The following is a 10,683-nucleotide window of genomic DNA, read 5'->3' as shown; positions in this document are numbered from 1 at the left end:
ATTTATAAATAAGATTTCTATTTCTTATGTAACTTTAAAAAATTATTTTCCCATAGTCGTGCTGGTATAGAGGACTCTAAGAAGTGGGGAATGCTGTTTCTGGTGAATCAGTTATTCAAAATTTACTTTAAGGTATGCTTCCATTTGAATACTTTATGTCTTTGTAAGTTTTCTTTCTCCCTGTCTTTCCACATGTCATATTATTTCTGTTAATTATTAGCTAGCCTTTCTGGCATTGCTTGGGAAATGACCGTAACCATGTTCATAACCCTAGTAGCTAACATTTGATGAGTGCCTACTAAGTACAAGGCCTTGTTCAAAAATGCTTTACAAATATCTTATTTAAAACTCTGCTGGGTGTGGTGGCTCACATCTGTAACCCCAACATTTTGTGAGGCTGAGGTGGGAGGATTGCTTGAGATAAGGAGTTCTAGACCAGCCTGGGCAACACAGTGAGACCCCGTCTCTACAAAAAATTTAAAAAAATTAGCCAAGCATGGTAGCACACACCTGTCGTCCCAGCTACTAGGGAGGCTGAAGCAGGAGGATCACTTGAGCCCAGGAGTTTGAGGCTGCAGTGAGCTATGGTGATGCCACTGTACTCTAGGCCAGGCAACATAGTGAGACCCATTTGTACAAAAATTAAAATTAAAATAAATTAGCTGGTCGTGGTGGTGTGTGCCTGTGTGTGGCGCGTGCCTGTAGTCTCAGCTACTCAGGAGGCTGAGGCAGGAGGATCCTCTGAGCTCAGGAGTGTGAGGTTGCTGTGAGCTATGATGACACCACGGCACTCTAGCCCAAAGAACAGGGTCTCTATAAAAAACAAACAGAACACAAAACTCAACCTCTGAGGTGACTGTTACTAGCTCCAGGGGAAACTAAGGCACCTGTGCGCTAAGCACCTTGCCCGGTGTGGAGTTGGGCCTCCGGTGCGTGTAGTTTACTCTAGAGCCTGTGTCCTCCACCGACTGTGGATGGAGGGCCGGCTGCCCCGCGGCAGCGCCCCAGGGAGGGCTCCTCAGCGCTGTCCAGAGTGAGGTCGTCTGTGCTGGCAGCTTTTTGTTTTAGTTTTTATTATTGAATAAATAATTTTGATATAATAGATTTTGTAATTCCCATTTTGAGGAGACATATGCTTAGTAAAGTAGAAGTTTATGTTTGTTCTACCACCTGTCTTTGTTGTTTTTAAATATTTTAAATGGATTGTTACTCATTACAGATCAACAAACTGCATTTGTGCAAACCCCTGATCAGAGCAATCGACAGCTCCAACCTGAAGGACGACTACAGCACCGCGCAGAGAGTCACGTACAAGTACTATGTGGGACGCAAGGCCATGTTCGACAGCGACTTTAAGCAAGGTGTGTCCGTCTCTTCTCCGGTGTTTTAGATGAGATGTCGCGTTCTGAATAACTGAGTGTCACAGCGTCAGAGAGCACAAGCAGTGCATTTATTATTCAGGTGCAGTACGCGCGTAACAGAGTCCAAGGTGCCTGTGTGTGCTCGACACTAACGATGGCTAAATAAGGGAAAGTCCCGTTCGAAGGTTCCCACTTGGCCCCGGGTGGGTCCTGCAATACGTGTCAGAGTCCCGCAGTCCCACGGACGTCCCTGCTGCGTTGATTGAGCACGACGGTTCCCCGAGCCCTGTGGCCCTGTCGCATGTGCTGGTCATGGGGACATGGGAAACAGATGAGGACAGCACTGAGCTCAGCTCCTGACTTACTGCCTGAAAGTCCCGCGTGGGGATGACTCAGCAAGCAGTGGAGACGTGGGCTGCGGCCTGGCGTCGGATTTCATGTTTGTGGTTTTTAATGTAGAGTCGCTGCTACCGGAGCTGAATGTCGTGAAATCACGTTAATGTATCGGCTTGTCTTTGACTTTGTCAAGAACGTGAAGCCAGTCTGTTTTCCTTTCTGTACTTCCTGATGAGCGGGCGTGAGGTGGTTCTTTGTGATCTCTTCTATTGTGCTCAAACCAGACTTCTAAGCTCACTTCTTCAGCTCTTTGCTGCGCACACAGCCCCGGCTGCACAAAGCAGCACCTCCAGGCGACACAGGTGGGCGAGAGGCCTTTCTCCCCGAGCTGCTGCAGCCCTGGCGCCCCGCACCGCAGCGCCCGCGCGCGGGTGATGGCTGCTCTGGTGTTTCGCTCTGTTGGCTACAGACTGACTTTCCATCTCCTTTCACAAAAGTTTTAGTAGATCTAGGGCTTTAAAGAAGGGCTTTTCTTGGTTAATTCTCCCATCTGTTTTTTTCTCCTTAAAATATAAAGCATAAGGGTAGAAACCTCTAAATTATATTCTACCGAGTTCTGTTAAGGTAGTGATAAGGTTTTCCTCTGAGGATTCACTGAGTGATGGGTGTGGATCCCTGACACAGCCAGAAGAGGTCTATTAATATCGACACCACCTAGTCACAGCTTCTAAAACCTTCAGAGCTAAAAAGTACCTTCAAGACTGTATCATCTGACACTCATATTTCACTGTAAAAGAAATGGAAAATCATAAGAGATTGTGACTTTCTGAGGTCGCTAAGCTGATCAGGAATTTCTTTATGTGCCTAACAAGCCAGCACTGCGCTCGCTCCCGGTGGTTCGATTTCCACTTACTGCTGGGAATTCCTGGAGCCCGACTGTACTGAAGTGGATAGAATGTCTGCAGAGATTGTGTGCATTTTAGTTCTTTCGTGCGATTTTATGTTATGTAAGAAAGAATATTTGGAGTTATTTGCTACACACTTTCAACAATATACTAACTTGAGAGATTTATACCCTTCTAGATATTTTTTACTCCAACCAAAATACATTGTGTGATGCAAAATATGTCCCATCCCCTCAAAGACAGCGGAAAATCTCAGCCCTGTGGATTAGGAAATGCGTTTTTTTGTTTTGTTTTGTTTTGTTTTGTTTTGAGACAGAGTCTCACTCTTTTTGCCCGGGCTGGAGTGCCGTGGCGTCAGCCTAGCTCACAGCAACCTCAAACTCCTGGGCTCAAGTGATCCTCCTGCCTCAGCCTCCCGAGTAGCTGGGACTACAGGCATGCACCACCATGGCCGGCTAATTTTTTCTCTATATTTTTAGTTGTCCGATTAATTTCTTTCTATTTTTAGTAGAGACAGGGTCTCGCTCTTGCTCAGGCTGGTTTCGAACTCCTGAGCTCAAACAATCCGCCCGCCTCGGCCTCCCAGAGTGCTAGGATTACAGGCGTGAGCCACCGCGCCCAGCCTAGGAAACGCGTTTTTCGTACCTCCTTGGGGGTCTGAGCCCGGGGCCGTGGTAAAGGGGCACGTCTCAGCGTCTGGGCTGCAAGAGTCAAGCTCCGGCCGCTGGATATTGCCGACTTTCGGCCGAATCCTTGTTCCTCGATCCCGGGCCTGCAGGCTGCTGGCGGGCACAGCGCAGTGGCTGGAAGACACCGCGGCACTCACACTCGCTGCAAGATGAGACACCGGTTAGGAGCCGAGGCAGCGGTTCTCAGTGTGGGTTCCCTCAGACCCCAGGGCCTGCTGCTTCTGCTGACGTGGTCTGCACAGGAGACGGCCTCTGTAGTTCTGGGCATCTCGGGTCTCTTATATCTGGGACTTAACGTCACTATTCAGGAAGCATAAACACTAGTGTGCCTCTGTCTGAGGGAACATCTCACCTTCCTAATTCTTTCATTTTTATTTAGTTTTTGTAGAGATGGGGTCTCGCTATGTTGCCCAAGCTGGTCTTAAACTGCTGGGCTCAAGCAGTCCTCCCACCTCAGCCTCCCAGAGTGCTGGGGTTACAGGCGTGAGCCCCTGCGCCTGCCCTCACTTCCCTAATTCTTGAACCAGTCTCAGCGTCGGCACAACCTGTCCTTGTCTGGGGAGGAGGGAGGGCCACTGTCCAGGAATCCCTGCCGTTCTCTCACCTTTACCTTTCAAGCCTCCACAAACGCTCAGCGCACTCGACCTTGCTCTCGGAGTGGCCGATCGGCACGTTAGGCTCTCGGCAGCTCTGTGCCGCACAGTCGGTAGGATTTGTCTTCACAAATCGAATCGTTGTTGTATCTTGAAATCTGTTGACTTCAAGTCTGTTCTGTATGAGATGGAATCCTCTCAGTATCGCTGTCAGGACAGAATGGATATGTTACAGGTTAATGCGATCATTTTTTAAAGCTTACGTTCATTTCAAGTGCAGGTATATGATCATTGAATTATATGCTAAGCTGGAGGGTGGTGTTTCTCTAAGTGATTTTTATTCTGTTTAATTATGCATGATTAAAATGAGTAATGGCGGTACATCTTTAAATACGTTTTTATGTTTTCCGTGAACGTGGGTATCGTCTGAGCAGGTTAAACTCTCAGCATGCTGAGCCCAGTGGCCTGTTAGACCTCAGGCAAGTCAGACTCTCAGGGAAGTTAATTTCTTCGGTTTTCCCTCTGTTAAGTAGAATGTCCCAGGCAGTTCTTGTTGAATTTGGGGCTATGGGTTTTACCCAAGAAAAATCACTCATCCCAGAAATGAAGCTGGGCTGCTATTTTTGGAGCTAACAGAAGGAGGGACGAAACAGTAAGGATAAGACGGCAGAATGGGGCAGGAAGGGAACGTGGTGATTCGGACCCTGGGGCGAGGCTGTCGTGTCGCGGTGCTGCGGGTCCAGCGCTCAAGGGGGTCCCCACTCGTCTTGCAGCCGAGGAGTACCTGTCGTTTGCCTTCGAGCACTGCCACCGCATGAGTCAGAAGAACAAAAGGATGATTCTGATCTATTTGCTTCCAGTAAAGATGCTGCTGGTGAGTGACACTCAGTTTTGATAGATCCTGGTGCTCCGAAGAAGCCGACAGGCCTCCCGAGAACAGCAGGTGGTGTGTGGCCGGGCGCAGTCCGCACAGGGGCTCGCCCAACACAGAGCAGGGATGAGCATGTGCTTGGCCCGAACCACCGGGCTCTCCATGGCTGGCACTTCCAGACCCTTCTAGAAAAGCTTTGCCTGTGTTCTGTTTCTCTTAAAAGTATCTAACTCAAAAGTTTAACATTCATGTAACAAATAAAACAAGTGCATATTATTATATTTCTCCCTAAAACCTTAAATTAACTGCAGTGGGAAAAAATGTCATTCCAGCCTGTCTGTAGATATTTTATTTAGTTCACCAAATTTGTTTTTGATACTTGAAAAGAAATGTCAAATAACTAGTAAGGTAATTGACTGACATATCCTTAAAGTGACAGAACTTTCTTTTCTCCCATCTAAAAATTTAAAGAAATAAAGCAGGACACGCTTACAGTTGAAACGTAAGTGGTTCAGAATGGCTTGTGATTTGAAAAAGCAGCGACGTTGTAGCTAATGCTGCTTACCAGACAACCGGTTTTACGTTTTTTAGTCCATTCTTCTGGAAGATATTTCCGTGTTCCTAAATCTTACGACTATGCTAGTGTTTCTTCAGTTCTGCCTCCCCTTCTGTTACATGAACGGTAAGAGCCGTGACACAGCCAAGGCCAAGGTCACCTGTCGTTGAGTGGCAAACCGTTGTGCCAGGTGCCCGTCTTTCTAGACCAGTGTTGTTTGCCCAGAGTGCTAGTGTGTTGTTAGTCCTCGTCCAGCTACCTACGCAGAAATTCTAAGAAAGTCAGGTTGCAGTTCTTTAAAAACTTAATTCCTTGAAAAGAATTTTATCAAAGACAACTCTGTGAAAGACGAAAGTGTTTTTATTCTGGAAACCTATTTCAGGGTCACATGCCAACGATTGAGCTTTTGAAAAAGTACCATCTCATGCAGTTTGCTGAGGTGACCAAAGCCGTAAGGTAGAGTATTTTATTCTTCTCCACTTGAGATTTTTAAAAATATAAAACTAATAGAAACTACCCCCGAATGTTGTGTGAGGAGTCACTGCTTTTTGACGCGCTCTTTCTGGGATTTTGTTTTGTGGCTGTGGCGTCTTCCCTCACTCGCCAGCGAAGGGAACCTGCTCCTGCTGACCGAGGCGCTGGCCAAGCACGAGACGTTCTTTATTCGCTGCGGCATTTTCCTCATCCTTGAAAAACTGAAGATCATCACCTACAGGAATCTCTTCAAGAAAGTGTGAGCATTTACCCAGCGTGTGAAGCTCCCAGCGCGCCTGGTGGCAGCGCCGTCAGCCGGCGAACGGCCGCAGGCGGGGAGAGGGGCACCCTGGTGGGCGGGGCCCCCTCGTTTTCCTTTAATTGCGTGGAACACAATGAATCGTCCCCCGCTCACCTGAGCGCTGGGCGCGGAGGCAGGTGAGCAGTGGAGCTCTGCTTGCGCTTCTGGGGGAAGCAGCCCGGGTTCCGGGCGACGAGGAGCCTTGGCAGCAGGCACTGGGGAACGTCGGCCTCATCCGGCACCGGCCGTGGGAGCCGGACCGACCCTCGCCTGCTTTGTCAGAACCAGCCGACCCCACTCCCGCCTCTCAGAAGGTTAAATGTTTACGCGCTTGTTCCTTCCTCACCTGACCCCGGAAGTTCACTCTCTTCTGAGGCCTGGTCCCTCCAGGATCTCAGTTAATGAAACTTCAAAGAAAGCAGACCTTTCACACAGCTGTGGGTCGTCTGTCAAAAATAGGAAGGCCCATATTTCACTGAGCCCATTGTCAGTGCATCCGATTTCAGAGAGATTCAAATGTGAAAAAATACACATCTTAAATTTAATGAAATACTCAGTAAATGTAAAAAAAAAAGTATTTGTACTAGTTGCCTAGTGGCTTTTTTTAACTGAAAAGTCAAATTATATTTAATAGCTCTTATCGTTAGAGAGTATTTAGAGTGTATCTAATGGGTGGGAAAATTATTTTCGCCCTTTGCAACACCGGTTTATGAAAAGCTGTTTTCCCCTGCGGACTCAGGGCAGCCCGCTCGGCGTCTGAAGTGCTGCGCTCCCGCCAGTGACCGCAGGGGACTCTTCTCCCCCGCAGGTATCTGTTGCTCAGAACACATCAGCTGTCTCTGGACGCCTTCCTGGTCGCCCTGAGGCTGATGCAGGTGGAGGACGTGGACCTCGACGAGGTGCAGTGCATCCTGGCCAACTTGATCTACATGGTGCGCCACCGCCTCCTGCCTCAGGCAGCCGTTCGCGGCGGGATTCGGTCTCGATTTGAAGTTTCAATGTGGTGGTGGTAAAATTATCAAAAAGCATTTGCTTTTGCGAAGATATTTTCTGATAGAGCCGATTTTATCCCGGCAAATACCATTCAAAGGGCCTTCTGAGGGGTGGATATAATATATGTGTCCGTATTTTCCACCGTGCGTGCAGGCAGCCCCGTGTGTGGGTATGCGGCGTCCAAGGGGGACTGGGTGCAGGACCCTCCTGGACACCAGAATCCTCGGACGCCCCAGTCCCTGGTAGGAACGGTGCAGTGTCTGCACATCTGCACACCCCTGCGTGCTCTGAGTCGCCCCTAGAGGTCACTCACAACACCAAACGTGCTGTGAGCGCCGCTGTGTGAGCAGCTGTCACGCTGCGTTGTTCAGGGAGTAACAACTGAAACGAGGCCTGCTCAGAACAGCGCTTTTTTTCCTAAGTACTTTTTATCTGTGGTTGGCTGGCTCCACAGAAGGGGACCCACAGATGTGGGGCCAGCTGTGAGTAGTTTTAGTCTTTGTCTTCCCAGTGAGCCGAATCGCACCGTTGCTGGGGAGGGCGGCTCCTGCCAGGGGACGGAGTGACTGAGTTGCCTCGTCCTCGCCGTGGCTCGGGTTAGAAGCGCAGACTCACTCCTCCCTCTTTCCTGCAGGGCCACATTAAAGGCTACATATCGCACCAGCACCAGAAGCTGGTGGTCAGCAAGCAGAACCCCTTCCCACCGCTGTCCACGGTGTGCTGAGCGCGGCGGCTGTCCCCGTGGTCCTGTTGGTGCTGACACACTCAGCCCCGCGGTGCCTGGACGCTGGGAACCCTCGCGGTGCACTTCCTGGGCCCCGGGCCTGAGTGTGCCCGCACAGCCGGGCATCTCCAGCCTCCTTCGTCATCTGTGAGGGACGCCAGCCTCAGGAAGGCCTGGAACTCTTTCTTCGGAAAACGCAACGCTCTGCCGTTTGGAGAAGGTGGCTTTGTGTGAAGGCAGCTCCAGTTTACTTTTCCTAAGTGTTGTTCCCAAAGGCTGTCTTGTAACTTTTGCAGCTCTTTCCGTAAAAAAGGTATTCTGAATTTGGTCAAATGGCATGTTCTTCATTGTATCTCCCCGGATCCATCTATTTTTATAGATTAAATTTGAATATCTTATGTCATCAAAATGCTTGGTTAACTTAAAGCTTCTTTGTAAAAGCAGAATTTAATTTGATTTAAATGTTCCAGATTTTGTACCTTACCTGTATAGGTGCTCCTTCATTTACGGCGGGGTCACATCCAGTAGACCCACGGTAAGTTGAAAATGCATCTCTGCACTGACCCGCTGCATGCTGCAGCTTTGCCCAGCCCGTCTGAATCACGCTCAGAACGCGGTGTCGGCTCGGCGGGGCAGAGTCATCTAGCACGAGCCTGTCTGACACGAGGTGCTCAGTGTCCCGTGTGAGCTGCTGACTGCTGCGCCGACAGCGGGATCCGGTGGCTGCGTGGGGACTCGAAGCGCGGCCCCGACCGACCCGTGTGGCTTTGCTTCCTCACCATCGCAGTCGGCACAGCAGGCGGGGACGGCGGGTCAGCCTGAGCGAGGAGCTCCACGTCCCAGCGGCGGGCTGGTGGCTGGCTGCGGTCGGCTGCCAGTGCGGCGGGTTCTGGCGGGGGCCCTCCCGTGGGCTGCAGAGCCGCGTCTTCTCGTGTGCAGAGGGAGCTGGTCTCCTCCCTTCCTCTCCTCACAGGGCCTCCGCCTGCGACCCACTTGGCCCCACTGGCCTCCGCAGACCCTGCCCTCAGATACAGCCACCTCGGGGTTAGCACTTGCAGGGGTGGGGACCTGCGGCCTCAAGGCCACACGTGGCCTTCTGGACCCTCGAGTGCAGCCTTTTGACTGAATCCAAATATTTCTTGTTCTGTGGAGTTCCACACATCCCCGCTTTGTCCAGGCGCCTGCGGTGGCTGAGCGTGTAAAGCTGTGCGCTGTGCGTTGGGCTGGTGCGGGCCTCTGCCACTCGCACACGGGCCTGGCTCCTCCGCACCCCGTGTCAGCAGGTGGTTTGGGATTTGCTTCCGCAAGTTTTAGCCAGAGAGGGACGTGACCAGTTTCCAAGCCGTCCCCTCTACTGTGTGGGGTGGCACAAACGGGCGAGGAGGGAGTGGGCCAGGGAGGAGACCCAGCGCTGCCTGAGGGACGTGGGCCGTGAGCCCACCTCACACAAAACTTTCCAGCAGCCATCCTAAAGAAATAAAAAGAAACAGGAGAGATTCTTTTTAATAATATACTGATTTGATCTGATAGATCCAAAATATTACCCTTTCTACTTGCAATTGTTAAAAACCATCAGTGGGAGTTTGCATTCTTGTTTTGTGCTAAGCCTGAGACCCTCAGACGCACCTGTCCAAGTGCCACGGCCAGGTGGCTGTGCTGGGTGCGGGCCGGGCAGGGCTGGAGACCCGAGGCGTCCAGAAAGATCCGGTGTTGGTGTCCCTGGGGCTGCCGTCGGCCGAATGGGGAAGGAAGAGGGAGGCTCGGGCTGAGGCTGTGCTGCATGTGAAGGGCAGTGACTGTTCCAGAAGGACAGCAAGGTCACGGCTTCCAGCCTCCTCCAGTCCCATCACGCGAAGTGGAGAAAATCAGAAACACCTTCGGGGTCTGAAGTTCCCAGAAGGAGAAAGTGGAACCCCCGCGGCCGGGGCTGGGCCGGGGCGCTGGGCTCAGCCGCTCTCCCCTGCCCTGCTCTGCAGCGGCTCGCGCTCCGCCCTCCCGTTCCTGGGCCAAGGGTCCCGTCACCACCATCGCTCAGCTGGGTGCCCCCAGCAGGTCTGGAGACACGGCTGGCAGACTCCGTCGTCCCTGGGCTGGTGGGTGTTTGACTTGCTGCTTTTCCAGAGACGCGGCCGTGGGGAGGGGCTGGCGTGTGGCTGTGGGGTCCCTGCTCCCCGCAGCCCTGGTCTGTCTCCTAACTGGACTCCCCTGCCGGCCGGGGCCCCCGACAGCTCTGATGGAGGAGCAGGTGCAGCCTCCCGACAAGGTCTGCACACGGCCAGGGCCCTCCCAGCGTGGGCGCCTGAGTGGAGCGGCCGTCCCCCAGACGCCAAGGGAGCAGGTCAGGCGATGGCCCCGAAATGCTTCCATCCTGGGTTTTCTGTTTGACACACTGACCGCCGTGTGAGTTGTATTTAACTCAGGCTGGTTTTGAGCCCAGGGCCGCGTGAAACAAAAGCCTGCAGTTGGTTCGTGAAAATCTTACCTGTTGATATTCTTACTGTTACAATTAATGTTGACAATTTAATTCTAAAAACGGGGGTTGACCCCATTGGTAATTTATGTTACAATGAACAGTGATTTATCGCTTACAGTTCTGGAGCCCGGGAGGGCCAAGACCAAAGCCCCGGTCGGTTCAGGGTCTGGTGACAGCCGTCCTCGCCTGTGCTGGCTCCTCCGCCCGTCCTGGAAGGGCGCCAGTCCAGGCCCAGCCTCACCCGGCCTCGCTGGGTCAGGTTCCAGCACGTGAGTTCGGGGCGCGGATGCTCAGACCACAGCAGTGACTAGTGTTGCGCGTGGTGGTTTAGTTTCCTCATCCGTCATCTCAGAGATGACCACCTTCGTACCCCAGATCCTATGGCAACAGATCCTCCGAGCACTAGG

At 51.8% G+C, this 10,683-nt stretch overlaps 1 protein-coding gene across 2 annotated transcripts in view; it reads left to right on the top strand.

Moving 5' to 3' along the window:
• Positions 1-8,596, top strand: part of PCID2 (PCI domain containing 2) — a 30,217-nt gene extending 21,621 nt beyond the window's left edge. The window contains exons 7-13 of one of the 2 annotated variants that reach the window (XM_012662820.1): positions 57-132; positions 1,220-1,361; positions 4,658-4,758; positions 5,694-5,767; positions 5,919-6,044; positions 6,895-7,018; positions 7,714-8,596. In XM_012662820.1, coding sequence (XP_012518274.1) covers positions 57-132; positions 1,220-1,361; positions 4,658-4,758; positions 5,694-5,767; positions 5,919-6,044; positions 6,895-7,018; positions 7,714-7,803 — 733 coding nt within the window. In that variant the 3' untranslated portion in view covers positions 7,804-8,596. The remainder of the gene's footprint in view (positions 1-56; positions 133-1,219; positions 1,362-4,657; positions 4,759-5,693; positions 5,768-5,918; positions 6,045-6,894; positions 7,019-7,713) is intronic. The other variant, XM_012662821.1, reaches the window with a different exon arrangement.
• The last annotated feature ends 2,087 nt before the right edge of the window (positions 8,597-10,683 follow it).

This window comes from Propithecus coquereli, unplaced genomic scaffold (genome assembly GCF_000956105.1).
Source record: "Propithecus coquereli isolate 6110/MARCELLA unplaced genomic scaffold, Pcoq_1.0 Scaffold782, whole genome shotgun sequence".
Taxonomy (NCBI): domain Eukaryota; kingdom Metazoa; phylum Chordata; class Mammalia; order Primates; family Indriidae; genus Propithecus; species Propithecus coquereli.
Note: the sequence above shows the minus strand (reverse complement) of the source record. Positions and strands in the feature narration are given on the sequence as shown.